The sequence below is a fragment of the Lolium perenne genome, chromosome 6, assembly GCF_019359855.2.
Source record: "Lolium perenne isolate Kyuss_39 chromosome 6, Kyuss_2.0, whole genome shotgun sequence".
In the NCBI taxonomy this organism is placed as follows: Eukaryota; Viridiplantae; Streptophyta; class Magnoliopsida; order Poales; family Poaceae; genus Lolium; species Lolium perenne.
The window spans coordinates 229,180,433-229,204,015 of NC_067249.2; the positions used below are offsets into that span (position 1 = coordinate 229,180,433).

A 23,583-nucleotide genomic window follows, 5' to 3' on the forward strand; every position below is an offset into this window, starting at 1 on the left:
CCAATTCCATTTCACTTTGAATTCTACAGTACATAGAATCCCCAAATCCATAGCCACGGGGCTCAAGCATTGAAACTAGTTTCATGTAAGTCAGGTCATCACGGCAAATTTGGTTCTCTAGCATATCCTGACCATCCTCAAATTGTATCCTCACATCCCAAACTTCACTGTCTAGGCTACAAAGCAAATAGAAATGTCCAAATGAGTAAAATTGGACCTAAGGGCTTGAGAGGAAGATACATAACAGCGGCTAGATGGAGTAGAGCAACTTACCCATCTCCTCCATCGGCGTGGCTGCTTGTCCTGGTCGAGCTCGCCGCCGGGTCGTCCTCCCACATCTGGGCAAGGAAATGCTCCGACGCAACGTGCGCCGGCGGCCACAGGTCATCCAACCCGTCGTCATACACTCCGCCTTGTCCGCCAGCACCGCCGCCAGCACCGCCGCCTCCGCCAGCAGCGCCGCCGCTGCCGCCGCCATCGCCCTCCTCCATCGGTCGAAAAAGAAAAGGGGGGAAATAACAGAGATGGAGCCGAATCGTGGTAACGGCCACAGATGGAGCTGAATCGTGCCCTAACGGACGTTTGCTATGACATGTGGGACCGCCGGCTTAATTCTCGTTTAACGCCAGAGTTGCTCAATCTGTTACGAACTGCCCCAGAAGTTGCACTTACTTGAAAAAATTACCAGTGTTGGTACCTACTCGCAACCGCTGCCCCAAAAGTGGTATGTATATGTAATTTACTCCTTTGGTAAACACTCTACATCGTGATCCGACGGGAAACAAAACATCGGACCGACTAGCTGCCGTTCATCTGTAATGCATCGTACGGCCGGCAAAGCAGATTGGTTCTCACATTTATGGGAAAAACTGGCCCATTATACCCGCACAATTGCTAACTGTATCCGGAAATTTAGCTCCTAATCGCACGACGTCTCGCCAAATCGCCACCGACGACTCGACTCTATTCTCTCCGCCATGGCGCCACTCCTCCTTCATGCCGCGCCCACCCATCCCCGCCGGGACCTGCGCCTCAACCTAGATCGAGTCCTGAACCGGCACCGATGCCGTTCCGCTGCGGTAAATCATCGTTGAGAAATCAGTGATTACCAGCGACCAACACAGTAGGTTGGGTGGCGGCTTAGTAGGGCCGGCCAGGCTACAATGTCTCTCCTTGATGGATTAGCAGCGTCCTGGAGGATGCTTCCGCTGCTCGCCCTTGATGTCTCTATCCCTTGATCAACAACACAAATCAGGAGAAGCCGAGAAGGTAATTGCGAGTGAGCTATAGGTCCCAATCTTCTCATATCTTCTCCACTTTAATCCATGTAATCCGTTCTGATTAATCTCCTGAACTGTCTACTTCACCATCGACTAGGCATTCGGCTATGCATCCATGTTGGACGGTCGCTCCGTCCATGTCGTTATAACCCGTTGGACCATCGAGATGTAGCAGGAAGCCTGACAAACAAGATCCAGGATTTCTATCTGAGTGAAGCACATTAAACATCAGAAGGAAGCAAGACCACTATCTGCTGGTGGCGTCTTGAGGAAGCACATCCACCATTTGAAGTAAGCATAATCGAAGCATGTCCACCATCGCATGGTGGGGTATGCATTTTGCCTAGACAACCCAAAGGCTAGCCCGATACGACACGTTTTATCTTACGGAAGCAAGCATGAAGTAATTAGCAAACAAGTAGCATACTCAATGAAATCAATTTGTGAATGAAGAATGATCATCTGAAGATTGTGTTTCACCCAGGGGAGCTACATGCATAGCAGCAACTCTCCTGCGGAAGCATACAAGAAGAAAGTAGCACAACTAGTGGATATATTTTTTTTTGACAATCAATACCACATATATTCATAATAACAAATAGTACATGGTAGAGATACACGAGCTGTCTCCAGCGATTACAAAATAAAGTCTAAAAGATACTAGTAAATCTTCGAGGTCTTCAAACTCTTTCTTCTTCCAAGACATAATCTTGTACTTTTCTGAAGGCAGCCAAAGATAGATAACAAACCATAGACCTGTAAATACCAACGAAGGTTCTCCCATAATTTTAATTTGAGCCGCAATGCCAAGGCTGCGTGCACGCGCGTAACCATTAAAGTAGTCAATCAACATCGGCAAGAGTACCAACACCAGTATGTCAGGGAATAAAAACCGATCTGCCTTGTCGACGTTGATGGAGAGCCGAGAATACGAATCACCATTATCGAGGACGTAGCAACCAGGACAAGAACTGCGAGGATAATCCTCCTCGCGGCAACCATGAGAAAAGATCCAAGATCGATCTGGCGAAGTAAGATCTGAAAACCCATACCTAGATAATTGCAATCTTTCAGCACCACCATTGACGTCGGGAATGAGATCTCGTCGTCGAACAAAAGGCCGAAGATCACTTATTGCAGACGATGCCATCTCCATTGCGGGAAAACCAACAAGAAAACGGCGACCAAAAACCTAACATAGACTACTGAAAAGACTACTTTTATTGAAAACTCCACTCATAGATCGGGTTCCCCACTCCTCCCGACGCCGGCGAAGCCGGCCGGAGGAGGAGGAACCGATCTATGGAGGAGGCTGAGTAGGGGCGGCTAGAGCTTTTCTCAAGAGGCGGCGGCTACAGGGATGTAGACTCAACAACTAGTGGATATATTTATCATTAGTGATCTTGTAAAAATATATGATTTCAGATATTAGAAATATTTTATCCATGGAACAAACAAATTATTCGATGGAAGCAAAAAAAATTTTTTTTGGAAGCAACGTTACGAATTCTTTTGAAGCATACATAGTCAGGATAGCGAAAATAATTTCACTACTATATGTGGATGATGGAAACAAATCGAGATATTGTTGGAAGCAGCAGTATGATCACTGGAAGCAATACCATGCCGCTTTGGAAACAGAAAATATTAGGAAGAAATTGCTTCGGTTATACAAATAATATAGGAAACAATAATATTTGCTTCCGAATATAATCCTGTATTAGTTTCCTAGAATAACAGGGAGTTCAGATCGGAATAGTTAATTCGAATCCCACTAAATTAGCACCGGTTACCAGAAAAAACGTTGAGAACTTCTATTGCAAACTGGCAGGCCCACATATTTTTTCTGCAATCGGACGATCAACGTTGAACAGATCGTACGTCTCTTGAGTAGTCCGATGGGAAGCCAGCGATCGGCATCCGATCCTAGCGCTTCCCTCCTTTCTCTTTTACTAGATACTAGTATAAATGCCCGTGCGTTACCACGGGTATTCAAATTTTATTTCTCAATAGACATATATAATTCATAACTCATTATAAAAGTTGAAAAGAAATCAGGTATAACATAATGTACTACAACATGATAATACTGAATGTAATAACAAGACAACATTGTCTCGTTCTCACGTCTAAAAAAATTGTCTCCTTTCCAAGCTTGCTGTCATGGCTCGGATTTGTGGCCTTATATTTCTTATTTAAGAAGATAGAAGACAAAACTCGATTTACACGTTTCAGCAGGAGTCATGTTGAATACATGCTATAAAGGTTCCGTCCTTAAAACATTGGATGTAGAGGCTAATTGGCCGCATAATGAACTGCCACGTTAGCCTCCTAGTCCTTTACATGGCATACATCAAAAAGTACATGTTTTACTGGGAAATGCACTTGGCTCATAGGAGCATATGCTCCCATTATGTGAATCCATATTTTAAAGTGTCAAAAAATTCTAAACTAAATTTTTCCATGTACATCTAGATATTTTATGTTGGTACACAAGTTTTCAAAAAAAACTAAAAACAATTGTGGCTCCTGTAAAAAAGACAAGTTTTGATGCTATAACATGACTATGTATAGGATTTTTTTTTTGTCTTTTTTGTACACGCCATATAAAATGTTGTTTCTCCACGGAAATTTGTGCACTGACATAGAATGTCACGATGTACACCAACAAATTTATATCAGAATATTTTAACATTTTTAAAATTGTTTTTTTAATTATTTTATATAATGAGAGCATTTGCTCCTATGAGCCAAATTGCCACCTCCATGTTTTACTTGACTCCTGAATTTAATAGACAGCGAAAGATTACAGGACCAGTTAACATTTAGGGTGTGTTCGGTTTCAGAATCGGAGGGAATGTAATGGAATGGTTCCATTCCGACGTCATGGGTTCCGACCCCATGTTCGGTTCACAAAAATTGGAGGAACGAAATGGTTTCGTTTTCTGTTCGGTTCGGGAATCTCACAGCGGAAAGGAAAAGGAAGGCCTAAACATGATTTCTTTGTCCAAATCAAAATTAACATAAACCTCAACATGATTTTTTTTCAAACCAAAGTCAATCCAGGCCAAAATCAACACGGAATGGAGGAGCACGGCTGCGCATGCATGGCCGCCACGCGTGCCTAGCCTCCCGCGGGCTGGTTGCCGCGCTGCCCGCCGCCGCGTGCCTGCCGCCGCGGGATGGGCGTCGCCGCGTGCCTGCCCACCCGCTGGCTGGGGACCGCCGCCGGCTGGCTGCGGCGTGCTGGCCGCCGCCGCGTGCCTGCCCCCTCCTCCCGTGCGGGCTGGCCGCCGCCGCGTGCTGAGCTCCCGCCGCGCGCTGGCCGTCGTCACGTGATGGCCGCCGGACGTGCTTCCGCCGCCACGTGCTTACCGCCGCGTGCTGGGCCGTCGCCGCGTGCTGAGAGAGGCGCACGAGAGACAAAGAAAGAGATGGTTAGCGTGAGCTTTTCTCCTTTTTTCGCTCGTAGGCAACCGTTCCTCTAGATTCGACCAAATCGGTCGAACCGAGTCGGTTCCGCATCTTACAGGTATATTCGCTATTCGCTTCTGAAGAATCACTTGGTTCCGTTCCTTCTTTCCAACCGAACACAAGAGTGAGGGCTAGGTGTGGAACTGTCCCGTTCCATTCCACCAAATTCCAGAAGTGAATGCACTTGTATGCTCTTCCACAAGAGAGCTAACTTTAGGCTGCCGGTCTCCATTATCACTTTCAGCATGTTCATGCTACATATCAGGTCAATACCATTTCAGCAAGCATGTCAACATAGATGATATTTGACAGTACATTATACCAGCTGCTCGTTACAACAATCATATGACCTAATTCATCTTGTACAATTACTCCCGTAGCACCCTGTTGTGTTTCTAGGTTAAAAGATGCATCAGCATGGGCAAGGACACCACTTGATGACTATGGGTAGTCATTCCTCCATCCACCATGAGCTAGCCGTCTACACCAAACGTGATGCCATGTTTCCCACCCATTTATAGACCTGTGTAATACTCATCATGCTTTTTTGTTTTTTGTTTCTTGCCTTCCAGACTGCCCACATTCCATAATGTATATTGATGCCCCATCACCAATTCCTTCAGTGAGCCCCAACTTTAACCTAGATACATCCTTGCTGCTTCACGGTCAAGACTCAAGTAACTCCGTGCAGCTACAATGGAGAGTTGAAGGCTAATAACAAACATGAATTAATTAAGACTAAATGCTTATAGTATTGGAACTGCAGTTCAACATACAAGTTTTTGTATATTACAAGGTCAGAAGTTGCGGAGATGGCACATAACAGCTGCGAGCATTGGCGTGTTGCACTGTGCATACCAGATTTTTGGTACAAACAATAGTGGCTTGCTAGATTGGAACTATTAGTGCACAATGGTTCGGTTAGCTACTGTTTTACATCCCAAAAAGAAAGAAGAGGTACTATTTTATACGAAACGTGATGATGCTTAGTTTTTCCTATCAACCCTTCTCTCGGCTTAGCTATGGGAACAATGCTTGAATTTCCAACAAATTGAGCACATTGACGTGCAGACCACATTGACGTGCACAACTACAGGTTATGTGCAGCATAAACTTGTTGCACTTCGCATAAAACTTCTGTAGTAGAGGCCTCATGGAGTCATGTAAGCAAAATTTCGTCTGAGTTGCAGTGACATGATCAGAACAACAAAACACTTGCTTGAAGCTCTATATTGAAGAACCTGGGACAGTAAAATCAAACGAATATTAAGTCGCAAAATAAATGAGTATGAGCACACAACTTAGTAACTAAGTTTGTGATGCTAACAAATTTTGTGTACCCTGGCAACACTACACAACTTGCAAATCATGAAAGTCTTTCAATCGAACAGGTTGTGGAGAAATAGTGGGGTTGCCACTTACCAACATAAGAGCACATGCCCCCTTTGTGCGCACAGCTGACAGAAGTTGCGAGCTCTTCCGGCCAGACAGCGAGGTTGCATACAACTGAAAGCTTTTTCTAGCGGGGTAGAAGAACAGTGCGGACAAGCAAAACGAATAGCCAACAAACCAGTAACAATCAAGAACAAGTACAAACCAAAAAAATCAAAAATCTATCACAATATGTAAGGCCTGGAGTTTGATCATCTTACCGGAGTCCAGCTAGGGGCAACGACCCACACACATGGGCTAACTTTTTGGTTCCACAACTGGCAATCATTTTCTCCGACTGAACACAAGGTTTCTCATTCTGAAATCTAACGGAGAAGACACTAAAGAAATGTCAACAGAGGAAGAACTGACCATATAACTTTGCATGTTTGCTCTATCCCAGAATACTATACCATGGTTTTCATTCATAAAAAATGTATCCTGAATGGTGAAAACTCATTGCATTATGTTTACGATTCAATCATTTGTATATGTTCTTGTACTTTTTATTAAAAAAAAGTATTTGACTGAACTCCACAATGTCAATCCTGCTGCTACATCTTCAATGGCATAATATAGTGTATTATATTCATATATGTCAAATAGGAAAATACAGTGGTACCCCCAGGACTACATATTAAAGTTTACGACAATATCCTGGACAGAAATATGAACTCACCATTTTGTAAGAGAACAAACATAAAGTGTCAGTGTGTGCATGTTCTTCTACTTTTGTATCTTTGTTCTCATTGATCCCTTATTAGGCCCAGCAAATCCTGAGACAAATAAGCCGTTTCCACCTAATCTTCTGCTGATATAAATAGCATTCTAAGCTACAAAAGAGAACACACAAATCCAATGATCAGTATGCAATCGACTGTAATGGCCACTTTCTTTTGCTGTGTTGGTCAAACACTAATATAATGCTCCCAACACATCTTTTGTCATCCAGAATTCGGCGGGCACATCATGCTTAATTAATTATTTGAGCACCCAAATGAATCTCAAATGCCTGGTTGATGCATTCTAAATTGTGCTATCTGTAACAAATGGAATCTCTCTTTTCCCTCCGAAAAATAGACTGAAATGCTAGATACAACATGGATATACCTTATTGTATAATGCTTCACAGTGTTAAATGTAATTTAAGAGCTCAGCAGAAAATCATCTGTTGGTCCATAGAAAGAGAGAAGTTGATAATATATTAAACTTCAAAAAGAAAAGTAGAGTGCATTCGATTAAAAATCCCAGAATAAAAGAACATCCAAATCGGAAAAAAAACTGTGGCCCATAATAATAATGCAATAGGGAAAACTTGTATGACACTACGATTGAGCTCTGCTCATATCTACTGACATTAACCAAAGGGGAGCCTCTCATGAGTGGCGATTAACTATTTATATTTCTTCTGAATGATAAAACAGATCAATTTTGGGGTCACTTGATTGTAGCATGAATCGATTAGATAAGAAAGTCTATTGTCTGGTTAAGGGGTGCTAGAGTCCATAATGATCAAGGCCAACATCATATACAACATCTGCTAAAAATATAGCAAAAGTTCAGAATTGCAATGAGAAAAGGTAACTCACCAATATGAACCCAGGCCAACAGGACCAACTTTTTTGTCTGCACGTTCGGAGATTGAATGACCATTGATCGAAACCTTGACATTGTCCATAGACTGGTTGAGTAAAGAAAGGTCTTTTAAACCTTTATTCAATAAACCAACAAAGAAGGGTGAATTCCCGCTCTGACCGGCTGGAGACTGAATTTCATATAGACCAGCTGGACCATCATTCAACTGAACTATTTCGATAAAATAATGTTCAACCCAATATTCATGTTGTACTTGTTTGGCCTAGTATAAATTACTAAATATCTTATCAAGAGATTAAACATAGCCACCTGAAGCAAATAGATTTGTGATATGGCTACAGAATTTCTCTACTCTTATACACACAGAGTATGATTTTCTTGAATAAATCGTCTCATCAAGCTTGCATGGTCCAAAAAGAAAAGAGAAAGTATTGAGGAGCCATAAATTTTTAAAGGCAACCAGAGCAGCTTACCTGAATGGCCATATGTAGTTGTGTACAGATAGATATAGTTATAAGGCGGCATCTTTAAAGAAGTAAAATGATATGTGTGTCGCCTATCCGAGCTCTTCTTCTCTGAAATGTTTATTTCCATGGAAATCTCATATATTTACTTTGTCCCTACAGTGTAAATACCATGTGTACAGATTAAGCTATACTTTCTCATAACAGCGGTAAAAAAGAAACCCAATAAGCTTGTTACATCGAACAATTCTTACAATGTCTACTTGCAATAAGAGTTACAGCTATCCAATTCATAGCTGTGTAGTATACCATGTTTCTCATGGTCAATGAAAAAATCAGAACATAATGTAGTGTTATATCAGTAGTAGAATTTTCATATAATGGTTCATTTACTATCCTTCTATGGGTCATTTCTCATGACATTTGACAATTTATTCTGCTAACCGAGATAACCACCTATGTATCAAAGAAACTGAGAATTATATTGGCTTAATTATAATCATAAAATTAACTTTGTTGTGCACCAATTTATTTGACATTATAATTGCAAGTGCCAAAAACATCAAAATACATGAAGGTGTAAAGCCCCGCAGTTTCACAATCTAATTTACTTGTACATATGCAGTGCAAATTATGTATCTTAACTAACTTTTCTTATCAACTCCAAGTATAGGATTGGAAATGTAGTTTTGAGCATATGAGCAGCATCCCCTCTCTACCCAGTCATTGCTGCAATGATCAAAATTCATCAGAAAAGCACGGAATAATTTACATGCCCACGATTCATTACTTTCTGGTCACGCACGGGGATACACCCCTCAATTGCTGGCACAAATTTTAAATACACAAACTTGCAACTAAAATGCTTGATGCAAAATTATGATATGTATGCTTTCAAGTCACTTTTAGATTGAAGGCAGGTGACAAAGAAAGGACACCTATCTGAGCTATCCTAACCTCTAGCTACTTAATTAAAATTTCATCTGAGGACAATACATGACACAATTGAGGAGATGTTTATTTCTGCCAGGAAATTGTTCTCCAAGCCTTTTTTCACTGAAGTTATCATTTTGGCCTGTTGGCACATTTGGAAGCAGAGAAATGGAGCAATATTTGAGAATATCAGACCCTCCTTTGCTTCCTGGAAAAGACAATTTGTGCATGAAGCCTCTTTGCATGTGCATAGAGTGAGAGACAAACATTCTGTCCTGTTTAAATCATGGATTGACAATCTCTTGTAATTTTTGTTCTTTTCTTCTTTGTATATAACCCTTTTTGTAAAGTTGGTTGAGGTTTAATAAAATGCTGTGGGGGTTTTGCCCCACAGTCTCATGGTCAAAAAAAAAAAAAAATTCATGTGTGAATTGCTTCACCTTCTATGCAAAAACCCAATATGATGATGCGTTCTACGGTCCTAGCTCCATTTCATTCATGTTTTCTTTCGGTATAAGTTAACGTGCCTGACAGGTATCAATCATTGTGATCAAGAAAAGAAGATCCACTGTACTCACTGCGCTGAACATTTCGTTGGTTTGCTCAAGAACTCGTTCTCGCCATTGTCCTCCGCACCAGCCGCCTTCCTGGGCTCCTGCCTCCTCGCGGGGCGAGGCTTCCTCTTCTTCGTGGTATCCTTCTTGGGCAGAAGCGGGGTGAAATCCCGCATCCAGTCAGGCTCTTCATCTTCGCCGCCGGTAGCCGCGGCTGTGGAGCCATCGGCCCGGTCGGGGTGGCCCCCCACGGCGGCGTCGCGGTGGTCCAGGAGCCACTGGAGCGCGCTGCAGATGATGCTGAGGGTCTTTCCGGTGCCTGCGGCGACGCGTGGGAGGCGGAATCGTTAGGGATTTGAGGGGAGCGGCTGAGGGGGAGGGGGAGGGGGAGGCGGGAGGGCTTACCGGTGGGGCTCTCGAGGAGGGCGAGGGCGCGGGGTCCGGAGGAGAGGGCGGCGTAGAGGAAGGACATGAACTCCGACTGGATCTGGTACGGCGCGAAGGGGAACGCTGGGAAGTCTCGCCGCGGCGACGGCGGCGGCATTTCGGCGAGCGGGGGAGAACGATGTGAGGCTGGCGTTTTACTTGGGCCTGGCCCATATGGGCGCGTGCGGGAGTACGAGGAGGACGACGAAAATACGTAGTGGCAGAATAAGGGACACGTTCCTCCTTTTTAAGTAGTGTAGATACTCTAAGTCAGCCCATGATCAGCCCATCATAAGACCCACTTCTCTCCCGGTTCTACAGAAGCGAAGGACCACGTCCGCCGCCTCCATGGCAAGTTCCCCAAATCGCTAGGTCTCCCTGTCGATCGCCCTCCTCGGCCATCGACGATCCAACACCTTGGGCGGCTGCTGCTTCGCCCGGCTCGAAGCCAGCGCCCCACTGCCTGCCTGCAAGCACGCCACCGGTCAGCCGCGCAGCGCCCAGGCTAGGTATGTGCTTCTTCTAATTTCTGATTTTTTCTGTTGAGAATTAATTGGGATGCACTGGTAGTTTAGAAGTTCATTACTTTAGAAGTCCATTACTCCACTGGATTGCTAAATTGATGCCTTCTTTTATTTATTTAGGTAGTCCATGGGTAGGAGAAGAAGATGCCGTCTTTTTTAAAAAGAAAAACAATATGAACAAGTATTTGAATTTGAACATACATCCGTTTCTGATGCTATGGCTATTGTGCAATATGAAAATGAAGATGATCAGGAAAATCAAAGGCAAGATGAAGTTCAGCAAGAAAAAATTGTACCCAAGAAGAAGATGATGAACAAGCTAAGTTTACTAAGAAAATTCTAGTAACCGTTGTTAGATATATATGTACATACAGCATGACATTGCCATCTAGTACTATCTTACATTCGTTATATGACTTGCCCAATATTTTTATGCTTGTTTGATTTTTTAATGAAATTGCCCCCTCTTATATTTTGTTCACGCACCGCCACTGCATGTAGCTATATAAAGTTGAATCGCTTACTCTCCAACGGAGGGAGTACAATCACATATTACTGCATTAGTTAGACCATTTAAAATAGCACATTGTGTGGTGATTTTCTCCATGAATACAAAGATGCATTGTTTTGATTGATTGATTGATTTAATGCAGTAATTAGGCCAATATCTCTTTTAATTAGTCTGACGCGGACCAATAGAGCGTCCGGTGTCCCCTTACCCGTCCCCTCTACATATAAGAGCATCCCCACTCGTTTGGCCTCCCCACGCCGAAATCCGGACGAAACTACCGCCGGATTGGACGAAATTAATTCGTGGGGAGAACCATATTTCCAATCGTCCACCCGAAGTTCGGCGGACAAAGTCGAAATTCAAACAAGTCATCGTCCCGCTACAAATTCGATCGGCAAAAGGATCAGCCACAGATCGGCGATCGGAGGGAAATTACACTGAAACAGGGGCGTCGGCAGTCCCGTCTGGCACGGCGGTGTCACACGCCGTGGTCGAAACGGTGGCCGACGCCACGGCCGCAGTCGACGTTGAAGCAGCGGCAGTCGACGTCGTAGAAGGTGAGGACGACGAGGTAGGCGCCGGAGACGACGAAGAACTGGCCGGAGCAGGTCGGAGGATGTCGCTGCGATGTCCCTCGTACCAATTCCTCGTCTCCTCGTCCATCAGTTCCGTGTTGCCGCCGCCAATCAGGAACGCCAAGTCTGTGTTCCTCTTCTTCGCCGCGGCCGTCGTCTTCAGCAGGGCGATCCGGGCGCCTTGGTTGGCGAGCATCTCCCTCCACCTGCCGTCGAACTTGTCGTTCCTGCCGTCGTCGTGCATCCTCAAGTCGGCCCAACACTTGTCGATCGACGCCTGCATCCTCTCGGCGGGATGGCCCATCTTCTTCAGATCTTTGAGCTTTTTCTGGCCGAGTTCCGGGCGGCCATCCGACGAGCCTGGCGGCGGAGCGTCGGGGCTGTACTGTTCAGTTTTGCTCTTCGAGAGGCTCGTGCGGGTTTCCTTCCACTTCTCGCACTGCTCGATGCGGGAGTAGACGTTGAGGAACTTGAACTGCGAGCCGGTGTCGTCGTGGTACATACCGAAAGCCCGTCGCACCTGGGGAAAAACGAGGACGGCGATATGGGTCAGCTCACGCCGATCAGTACACGCAAAGGGTCGACGGAGGAGGCACGGCGTATGCATACCTTGGCTTCGAAATCTTCGCCGCTCACCGGCGTAGTTTTGATCTCCTCCTGTATGTCGTGCCATTTGCTGCACGCCGTCTGTATGATCCCCCAATGGGTGGCCATGGCCTTGTCTCCCCGGTTCATGATCGTCTTGTTGAAGTAGGGATCGACGAGCTTGCGCTCGTCGAAAGCCGCCTTCACTCGAAGCCAATACGTGTCGGAGGACTGATTCGCCCTGGTTATGCCGTCCATCGACACGGTCATCCAAGCTTCCGCGAGGCACTCCTCTTCCCTCGGCGTCCATTTGATGCGCGGTTCGGCCGGCGGCGCGTCCTTCTTCCTCTTCTTCTTTCCCTTCGGCGGCGGGTTGTCGTCGGCGATCCCGACTTGGGTTGGTTCTTCCTCTTCTTCTTCTTCGACGGCCTGGCTTCCATCGGCCACATCCTCCAGCCACCGGTTGCGCTCCGCGACAGCTGCTGTCGCTCTCGCCTCCTCTTGCGTGAAGAACCCCGGGCTCGTAGCAGCGGTTGCCGAGCCGGAGTCGATCATCTCGTTCATCACCTCGTCGTTCGGCGCCGCCGTCGCACCGAACGTGAGTTGCCCTCGTCGCAGGGCCGGCGAGAAGCCCTCGTTCAGGTTGCCGCCGGCGAGATCGGGCAGCGACGGTGTGAACCTGGACGGTTGGCCGTAGGTCGCCTCTTGGAACATGGCAGGCGAGGACGGGGAGAAGCTCGAAGGGGAGAAAGCCGACGGGGAAGTGCTTGTACCTTGGATCGGCCAGTGGCCGGGGAACATGGCGGCGCCGCCGCCGCCGCGAGGTTGGCCCATGCTCATGGCCATGGAGACCTTCCTCGCTTGTTCGTCCTCCGCCGCCAACGCCACCCTCTTCGTGTTGAGTCTCTTCTCCCTCTCCGCCCTGCCGCTTGTTTCGACCTGTCGCCGGAGCTCGTCCGCCGCCCACTCGGCGTTGGACACACCCGGCGGCCGCTCCTTCTTCGGCCGCGACTTCCTTGGCTTCGGCGGCATGGTGGTGGACGAGAAAGAGGAGGAGGGGAATGGAGACGGCTACACAGATTCGGCGGGAGAGAATGGGGATATGCAAGCAACTTGGAGGGAAATCGACAGTATTTGGCGGTCCAGCGCCGACTACGAGGGTCCACAAGACTCTTTCGCGCCAAATTCTTTCGTCCGGAGTCCCCGAGCGCGCCTCGGGGGACCGGGGATGGCGTGGGCTCGCCGGATGTATTTAGGGCCAAATCCGGACGAAATCGAGGAACCGGGGGCGCGAATGGGCCGAATTACGCTGTCCGGATGGAAAAAACGTCGATCGGGGGCCTCGTCGAGGAGACGAGTGGGGATGCTCTAAGGAGCGTGGGTTTCCATGTCTCTATTGGCCTCTCTAGTATAGATAAGAAACTTTACTAAAAAACGGGACGATATAAAAACGCAAGTATGAAAATTTGTACATATGTACTATAGAAAAAAACTCGATAGACTCGACTCTGTGGATGATAACGTGGCAAACTATAATATTATAACATACTCCAAACAGTGTCTTTCATCACCTGCAATTTTTTTTTTAAACACAAGGCTCGAGCAGAGCCCGGTTTTAAATTAATTAAGTCCCAACGGCAGCATTCATACATCCAACACGACACGAACAAGACCAGACACAATGGAGGGAAGCTCCACCCAACCACAAGCACAAGTTACAGGACCTGGACACCACAAGATACAAGGTGGTCGACCTAGCACACCATTCGGAGAGGCGACACCCCAATGTTGGGGGGATGACCCCCGGTATGCCAAAGGCATGCCAAACCGGATGGTTTGAGCCATCAAGATACCGGTTTAATGTTCGTTCCGGAACACGAAGTTAAGCATAGGGCTGAGTAAGTCTATACCGGTATCCACAAGAGGGGTATACCGGTATGGGCTAAGAAGACACCGGAGGTCCGGTAAGAAGTGCACTGTGGGACGTCGGCAAGACTGGTCAAAGATTCTCTCCAGAGCTAGAGGACAAAGATGTGCTAAGCAAAGTAGCTTTAAACGAAGCCCTGGCGCCAAAGAGGAAGGTGACGCCAAAAGCAACCGGAGGACGTCAGCCTCCCAGATTAAAGAAGATACCGGCATCACCTATGATTAAAGTTACTTTGTAAAGTAGTTTGTCTAGTCAAAGATGCCATTAGGGTTTCCTAGGCTTTCTTCCCCTGTAAGCCATCCTCTCCCCTATATAAGGAGAGGCGGCACAACCCATCGCGGGGACGATCTAGAGCAGAGTTCTTCCTTGTGTCTTTCTTATTCTACCTTTGGCTTTGGCTTGGTTCTTGAGGAAAGCACCCGGAAGTTCATCCAATCTAATCCAAAAACCCTCCCCCGAATCCTCTAGCGCCCATTCGGCCCCAACTTAAGCCATCCCATGGCATCTGCTCGTTCGCCACGACGACAGTTGGCGCCCATCGTGGGGCAAGAAGCGGCGCTTGATGGAGTTCACATTCGGGCGGGCCTCCTTGACGTCGCCGGCCAGCATACGGTGTCCGCGCTGGTGCAGCGCATCTACTCCATGGACTTCATCAACGACAACGCGGGCTGCTTCGCCAACGGCGGCATCTTCCCCAAGAACGGCCGCATCATCGAGTTCGGCAGCCACCGTGTCTTCTTCGGCACTGTCCCTGTGCGCCAGCGCGTTTCACCGGTGCTGGTGGCGCCGGATCCGCCAAGGTGGCTATGTGCTGGCCGCGCCGCCGGCAGCGTGGAGGTGATGATGGCTGGCGCTGTCGGTGCTGGCAAGGAAGCTGTGGATGAAGGAGCTGGGCGCACGACGTCGACTCGTGCAGCCAAGCCACCGCTGGAGCGCGAGGCAGGCGCTGCGGGAACATCCTCCGTACTACCGGAGACACCGCTTCAAGCGGCGATGAGCGTCCTCGCCACGCCCATCGCGCAGAACATCGACCCGGCAGCGGCTCAGGCAGAGCTGCAGGCGCAGCGCCAGAAGCTGCTCGAGAACGGCAAGGCCATCATCCGGGCGCAGCGCGAGCTGAACCTAACCCTACGTGAGTATAACGCTGCCCATGGCTTTGCTTCTGTTAGCGCTCAGGCTGCTAGGATACCGGAAAACCGGCTTAAGGCTCGCAATCTAGATCAGGATTTGCGTAAGGAGATTCTTACCGGCAAGAGCACCTCAGTGTCCGTGAGCATCATAGAGAAACCTAAGTACAGTAGCCCGGATAAAACCATCAAAGCTGCTAAGGCTGCAGTAGAGCTGTGTGAATCGCTTTCCGGGGACGCGCTGGCAAAATAGCAAGAGCGTGTCAGAGAGTTGCTTGATACCATCGAGCAGCAGAATGCTGAGCAGCTTGCTAAGCTGAACAAGGCTGCGGCTTCGAAATCCACGCGTTAGCAAGTCCCAGGGGCAGGCATCGGCCCCCCATCCGGACAGAAGAAAAGAAAGAGAAATGAATGCGCAGCATATGACTGTGTATGATCCGGTCCTTGCCGGAAAGCAACAAGCCGGGCAACACGATGCCGGCAGAAAAAGCCAAGGGGCAGAACGAGGCTATGCCAGAAGAGGTTATGCCGGAAACAATCATGCCAGTAGAATCGAAACCGGGCAAAATTATCGAGCTGCAGCAGCGTATGAAGAGGAAGAAATGCATCCCCCAAGGTATCGGCAGGCAAGGGCCGCGGTACCGGAACCTTACGATGAAGCTGATTCGACAGCTGAAAGACTCACGGCGTACCGGAACCCGTTGGGGAACGCGTGGGAGAAAGACACCTGCCAGAGCGGGATGCGAGGCACCGTCTGGATAGAGTGTATCTGTCTGAAATGATCGTGGCAGAAGGTCCTCCGGGCCCAAAATATTTTGGTCCAAGGATCATGAAAGAGGAACCACCAGTTCGCAACTTCCAGTTGCCTCGTGACACAAAAACGTATGATGGCAACACTAAACCGGAAGACTGGCTCGCAGATTACGTAACCGCGGTATACGTCGCTGGTGGCGGTGGAACCGTAACTGGTGGAGGAAACCGGCGTTGGGCCGTGAGAATTGTACCATCATTCTTGGTGGGACCGGCACGAATTTGGCTGAACAACCTGCCGGCAGGAAGCATAAACGGTTGGTTGGACTTTGAGGAAGCCTTTGTAAGTAACTTCAGCAGCACATACCGGAGGCCCAACAGGCCGCAACAGCTCGCCTTGTGTGTGCAGCGCCCAAATGAAACAGACCGGGATTACCTGACCCGGTGGAACTCAACGAGAAACTCCTGCGAAGGAGTGATAGAGGCGCAAGCCATTGCCTGGTTTTGCAATGGGTGCAGAAGAGGTTCACCGTTGTGGCAAAAGCTGCAGCGGAACATGCCGGCAACTCTGGCGGAAATGATACGTGTGGCAGATAGCTACGCATTGGGAGACCCAATGCAATCGGCAGTGCAAGCGGATCCGGCACAAACAAGCCAACCGCGCCAAGATCAATACCGGGACAACCGGCACAACAAGAGAAGGGAAGATTTCCCGGATCGAAGATATGGTCCACAACAAGTAGCTGCGGTGCAGGATAACTCCGGCCCCAGCGGGAGCCAAAGGCAAAAAACCGGATCGCAGCCATGGGCGGTTCCTAAAAAACAATGGGTTAAAAAGGAACCCTGGGGCCAGAAAAAAGATTGGAAAGAACATATGAGGTACACTATGGAAGCAGCGATGGAGCAACCATGCCGGTTCCACACTCCGAATCCGGCGAAGCCGGCGAACCACTTGACAAAAGATTGTTCTTGGATCAAGCACTTGATGCTGAGAGATGCGGCAAAAGATGCGCAAGCACAAGGATGCTCCACGATACTGCCTCCTTCGCATGACATGTTACATCAACACCCGTTACCACCACCACCACCGCTTACCGGAGCTATTGCTATACCGGTGCAGCCTCAGCAACACCAGCAAGTTCATCAGGTGGCTGATGGCAATGGCCAACCACCGCCACCGGCACCTTTGGGCCGGAATATTTACCACGACCCAGACATGTGATGTGTTGTGTTCGTTACTGAGCCAACTGACAAACAGAGCCTGCGTCGCCGTTCCATGGAAGTGAACGCTGTGATGCCGGCAGTACCAAAATACATGTTGTGGTCGGATCAGGAAATCTCCTGGACGTTGAAGGATCACCCCAAGATAATGCCTAATCTGGGTGGTTATGCTCTTGTGGTTGACCCAATCATGCATGGGCCATCGACTCGAGTCAAGTTCAGCAAAGTGCTGATAGACAATGGAAGTAACATAAACATCATGTACCGGCATGATGGCGTGTAACTCACACGTTCGTTGGGAACCCCAAGAGGAAGGTATGATGCGCACAGCAGCAAGTTTTCCCTCAGAAAGAAACCAAGGTTTATCGAACCAGGAGGAGCCAAGAAGCACGTTGAAGGTTGATGGCGGCGGGATGTAGTGCGGCGCAACACCAGGGATTCCGGCGCCAACGTGGAACCTGCACAACACAACCAAAGTACTTTGTCCCAACGAAACAGTGAGGTTGTCAATCTCACCGGCTTGCTGTAACAAAGGATTAACCGTATTGTGTGGAAGATGATTGTTTGCAGAAAACAGTAAAACAAGATTGCAAGAGATTGTATTTCAGTAAAGAGAATTGGACCGGGGTCCACAGTTCACTAGAGGTGTCTCTCCCATAAGACAAACAGCATGTTGGGTGAACAAATTACAGTTGGGCAATTGACAAATAAAGAGGGCATGGCCATGCACATACATATCATGATGAGTATAGTGAGATTTAATTGGGCATTACGACAAAGTACATAGACCGCCATCCAGCATGCATCTATGCCTAAAAAGTCCACCTTCAGGTTATCATCCGAACCCCCTCCAGTATTAAGTTGCTAACAACAGACAATTGCATTAAGTATTGCGCGTAATGTAACTAGTGACTACATCCTTGAACATAGCACCAATGTTTTATCCCTAGTGGCAACAGCACATCCATAACCTTAGAGGTTCTTGTCACCCCTCCAGATTCACGGAGACATGAACCCACTATCGAGCATAAATACTCCCTCTTGGAGTTACTAGCATCAACTTGGCCAGAGCATCTACTAACAACGGAGAGCATGCAAGATCATAAACAACACATAGACATAGCTTTGATAATCAACATAACAAGTATTCTCTATTCATCGGATCCCAACAAACACAACATATAGAATTACAGATAGATGATCTTGATCATGTTAGGCAGCTCACAAGATCCGACAATGATAGCACAATGGGGAGAAGACAACCATCTAGCTACTGCTATGGACCCATAGTCCAGGGGTAGACTACTCACACATCACACCGGAGGCGACCATGGCGGCGTAGAGTCCTCCGGGAGATGATTCCCCTCTCCGGCAGGGTGCCGGAGGTGATCTCCTGGATCCCCCGAGATGGGATCGGCGGCGGCGGCGTCTCTGGAAGGTTTTCCGTATCGTGGCTCTCGGTACTGGGGGTTTCGTCACGGAGGCTTTAAGTAGGCGGAAGGGTAGGTCAAGAGGCGGCGCGAGGGGCCCAGACCATAGGGCCGCGCGGCCAGGGCAGGGGCCGTGCCGCCCTATGCTCTGGCTGCCTCGTGGCCCCTCTTCGTTTCGTCTTCGGACTTCTGGAAGCTTCGTGGAAAAATAGGCCCCTGGGCGTTGATTTCGTCCAATTCCGAGAATATTTCCTTACTAGGATTTCTGAAACCAAAAACAGCAGAAAACAGCAACTGGCACTTCGGCATCTTGTTAATAGGTTAGTTCCAGAAAATGCACGAATATGACATAAAGTGTGCATAAAACATGTAGATAACATCAATAATGTGGCATGGAACATAAGAAATTATCGATACATCGGAGACGTATCAGCATCCCCAAGCTTAGTTCTGCTCGTCCCGAGCAGGTAAAACGATAACACGTATAATTTACGGAGTGACATGCTATCATAATCTTGATCATACTATTTGTAAAGCATATGTAGTGAATGCAGCGATCAAAACAATGTATATGACATGAGTAAACAAGTGAATCATATAGCAAAGACTTTTCATGAATAGCACTTCAAGACAAGCATCAATAAGTCTTGCATAAGAGTTAACTCATAAAGCAATAATTCAAAGTAAAAGCATTGAAGCAACACAAAAGAAGATCAAGTTTCAGCGGTTGCTTTCAACTTGTAACATGTATATCTCATGGATATTGTCAACATAGAGTAATATAATAAGTGCAATAAGCAAGTATGTAGGAATCAATGCACAGTTCACACAAGTGTTTGCTTCTTGAGGTGGAGAGAAATAGGTGAACTGACTCAACATTGAAAGTAAAAAGAATGGTCCTCCATAGAGGAAAAGCATCGATTGCTATATTTGTGCTAGAGCTTTGATTTTGAAAACATGAAACAATTTTGTCAACGGTAGTAATAAAGCATATGTATCATGTAAATTATATCTTACAAGTTGCAAGCCTCATGCATAGTGTACTAATAGTGCCCGCACCTTGTCCTAATTAGCTTGGACTACCGGATCATCACAATGCACATGTTTTGACCAAGTGTCACAAAGGGGTACCTCTATGCCGCCTGTACAAAGGTCTAAGGAGAAAGCTCGCATTGGATTTCTCGCTATTGATTATTCTTCAACTTAGACATCCATACCGGGACAACATAGACAACAGATAATGGACTCCTCTTTTATGCATAAGCATGTAACAACAATTAATAATTTTCTCATTTGAGATTGAGGATATTTGTCCAAAACTGAAACTTCCACCATGGATCATGGCTTTAGTTAGCGGCCCAATGTTCTTCTCTAACAATATGCATGCTTAACCATAAGGTGGTAGATCTCTCTTACTTCAGACAAGACGGACATGCATAGCAACTCACATGAAATTCAACAATGAATAGTTGATGGCGTCCCCAGTGAACATGGTTATCGCACAACAAGCAACTTAATAAGAGATAAAGTGCATAATTACATATTCAATACCACAATAGTTTTTAAGCTATTTGTCCCATGAGCTATATATTGCAAAGGTGAATGATGGAATTTTAAAGGTAGCACTCAAGCAATTTACTTTGGAATGGCGGAAAATACCATGTAGTAGGTAGGTATGGTGGAGACAAATGGCATAGTGGTTGGCTCAAGTATTTTGGATGCATGTGAAGTAATCCCTCTCGATACAAGGTTTAGGCTAGCAAGGCTTATTTGAAACAAACACAAGGATGAACCGGTGCAGCAAAACTCACATAAAAGACATATTGAAAACATTATAAGACTCTACACCGTCTTCCTTGTTGTTCAAACTCAATACTAGAAATTATCTAGACCTTAGAGAAACCAAATATGCAAACCAAATTTTAGCATGCTCTATGTATTTCTTCATTAATAGGTGCAAAGCATATGATGCAAGAGCTTAATCATGAGCACAACAATTGCCAAGTATCACATTACCCAAGACATTTATAGCAATTACTACATGTATCATTTTCAAATTCCAACCATATAACAATTTAACGAAGGAGAAACTTCGCCATGAATACTATGAGTAGAAACCAAGGACATACTTGTCCATATGCTACAGCGGAGCGTGTCTCTCTCCCATAAAGTGAATGCTAGGATCCATTTTATTCAAACAAAACAAAAACAAAAACAAACCGACGCTCCAAGCAAAGCACATAAGATGTGATGGAATAAAAATATAGTTTCAGGGGAGGAACCTGATAATGTTGTCGATGAAGAAGGGGATGCCTTGGGCATCCCCAAGCTTAGACGCTTGAGTCTTCTTAGAATATGCAGGGGTGAACCACCGGGGCATCCCCAAGCTTAGAGCTTTCACTCTCCTTGATCATGTTGCATCATACTCCTCTCTTGATCCTTGAAAACTTCCTCCACACCAAACTCGAAACAACTTATTAGAGGGTTAGTGCACAATAAAAATTAACATATTCAGAGGTGACACAATCATTCTTAGCACTTCTGGACATTGCATAATGATACTGGACATTAGTGGATCAAAGAAATTCATCCATCATAGCAAAAGAGGCAATGCGAAATAAAAGGCAGAATCTGTCAAAACAGAACAGTTTGTATTGACGAATTTTAAAATGGCACCAGACTTGCTCAAATGAAAATGCTCAAATTTAATGAATGTTGCGTACATATCTGAGGATCATGCACGTAAATTGGCTTAATTTTCTGAGCTACCTACAGAGAGGTGGACCCAGATTCGTGACAGCAAAGAAATCTGGAACTGCGCAGTAATCCAAATCTAGTACTTACTTTTCTATCAACGGCTTAACTTGGCACAACAGAACACAAAACTAAGATAAGGAGAGGTTGCTACAGTAGTAAACAACTTCCAAGACACAAAATAAAAACAAAGTACTGTAGGTAAAAACATGGGTTGTCTCCCATAAGCGCTTTTCTTTAACGCCTTTCAGCTAGGCGCAGAAAGTGTGCATCAAGTATTATCAAGAGACGAAGTGTCAACATCATAATTTGTTCTCATAATAGAATCAAAAGGTACCTTCATTCTCTTTCTAGGGAAGTGTTCCATACCTTTCTTGAGAGGAAATTGATATTTTATATTACCTTCCTTCATATCAATGATAGCACCAACAGTTCGAAGAAAAGGTCTTCCCAATATAATGGGACAAGATGCATTGCATTCAATATCCAAGACAACAAAATCAACGGGAACCAGGTTATTGTTAACGGTAATGCGAACATTATCAACTTTACCCAAAGGTTTCTTTGTAGAATGATCAGCAAGATTAACATCCAAATAACAATTTTTCAGCGGTGGCAAGTCAAGCATATCATAAATTTTCTTAGGCATAACAGAAATACTTGCACCAAGATCACATAAAGCATTACAATCAAAATCTTTAACCTTCATCTTAATGATGGGCTCCCAACCATCCTCTAGCTTTTTAGGAATAGAGGCTTCACGCTCTAGTTTCTCTTCTCTAGCTTTTATGAGAGCATTTGTAATATGATGCGTGAAAGCCAAATTTATAGCACTAGCATTAGGACTTTTAGCAAGTTTTTGCAAGAACTTTATAACTTCAGAGATGTGGCAATCATCAAAATTCAAACCATTATAATCTAAAGCAATGGGATCATCATCCCCAATGTTGGAAAAAATTTCAGCAGCTTTATCACAAGCAGTTTCAATGAGTTTTAGCAGTTTGTGCAGTTTCTCGCGCTTTGCATTAGAAGTGGAAACATTGCTAACACCAATTCTTTTATTATTAATTGTAGGAGGTGCAGCAACATGTGTAGCATTAGCATTACTAGTGGTGGTAATAGTCCAAACTTTAGCTACATTCTTCTCTTTAGCTAGTTTTTCATTTTCTTCTCTATCCCACCTAGCACGCAGTTCAGCCATTAATCTTATATTCTCATTAATTCTAACTTGAATGGCATTTGCTGTAGTAACAATTTTATTATGATGATTCTCATTAGGCATAACTTTCGATTTCAAAAGATCAACATCAGCAGCAAGACTATCGACTTTAGAAGCAAGTATATCAATTTTCCCAAGCTTTTCTTCAACAGATTTGTTAAAAGCAGTTTGTGTACTAATAAATTCTTTAAGCATGGCTTCAAGTCCAGGGGGTGAACTCCTATTATTGTTGTAAGAATTCCCATAAGAATTACCATAGCCGTTGCCATTATTATAAGGATATGGCCTATAGTTGTTACTAGAATTGTTCCGGTAAACATTGTTGTTGAAATTACTATTTTTAATGAAGTTTACATCAACATGTTCTTCTTGTGCAACCAATGAAGCTAATGGAACATTATTAGGATCAATATTAGTCCTATCATTCACAAGCATAGACATAATAGCATCAATCTTATCACTCAAGGAAGAGGTTTCTTCGACAGAATTTACCTTCTTACCTTGTGGAGCTCTTTCCGTGTGCCATTCAGAGTAATTGATCATCATATTATCAAGAAGCTTTGTTGCTTCACCAAGAGTGATGGACATAAAGGTACCTCCAGCAGCTGAATCCAATAAATTCCGTGAAGAAAAATTTAGTCCTGCATAGAAGGTTTGGATGATCATCGAAGTAGTCAGTCCATGGGTTGGGCAATTTTTAACCAAAGATTTCATTCTTTCCCAAGCTTGAGCAACATGTTCAGAATCTAATTGTTTAAAATTCATTATGCTACTCCTCAAAGATATAATTTTAGCAGGGGGA

The 23,583-nt window shown here is 45.7% G+C and overlaps 1 protein-coding gene and 1 long non-coding RNA gene across 5 annotated transcripts; both read right to left on the reverse strand.

Moving 5' to 3' along the window:
* Positions 1-5,486: 5,486 nt before the first annotated feature.
* LOC127305928 (uncharacterized) lies at positions 5,487-8,566 on the reverse strand. 4 transcript variants are annotated; one of them, XR_007854237.2, is made up of 4 exons: positions 8,255-8,566; positions 7,775-7,895; positions 6,407-7,018; positions 5,487-5,995 (listed from the first exon to the last, which is right to left on the reverse strand). It is a non-coding gene; the product is annotated as an uncharacterized lncRNA (long non-coding RNA). The 4 variants fall into 4 exon arrangements; XR_007854240.1 differs by lacking the exon at positions 8,255-8,566 and having other exon boundaries at positions 6,407-6,511; positions 6,865-7,018; positions 7,775-8,245; XR_007854238.1 differs by lacking the exon at positions 8,255-8,566 and having other exon boundaries at positions 6,407-6,526; positions 6,865-7,018; positions 7,775-8,245.
* A 1,186-nt stretch (positions 8,567-9,752) lies between these two features.
* LOC127309980 (ATP-dependent DNA helicase chl1-like) lies at positions 9,753-10,281 on the reverse strand. The gene is made up of 2 exons (XM_051340687.2): positions 10,138-10,281; positions 9,753-10,051 (listed from the first exon to the last, which is right to left on the reverse strand). The coding sequence occupies exons 1-2, from the start codon at positions 10,274-10,276 to the stop codon at positions 9,753-9,755; spliced, it is 438 nt and encodes a 145-aa protein (XP_051196647.1). The 5' UTR covers positions 10,277-10,281.
* Between the last annotated feature and the right edge of the window lie 13,302 nt (positions 10,282-23,583).

Coding starts and splice junctions, on each gene's coding strand:
- LOC127309980 (XM_051340687.2), bottom strand. CDS start 10,276: ATGCCGCCGCCGTCGCCGCGGCGAGACTTCCCAGCGTTCCCCTTCGCG. Junction 10,052..10,137: donor CCTCCTCGAGAGCCCCACCG/GTAAGCCCTCCC, acceptor GCGTCGCCGCAG/GCACCGGAAAGACCCTCAGC.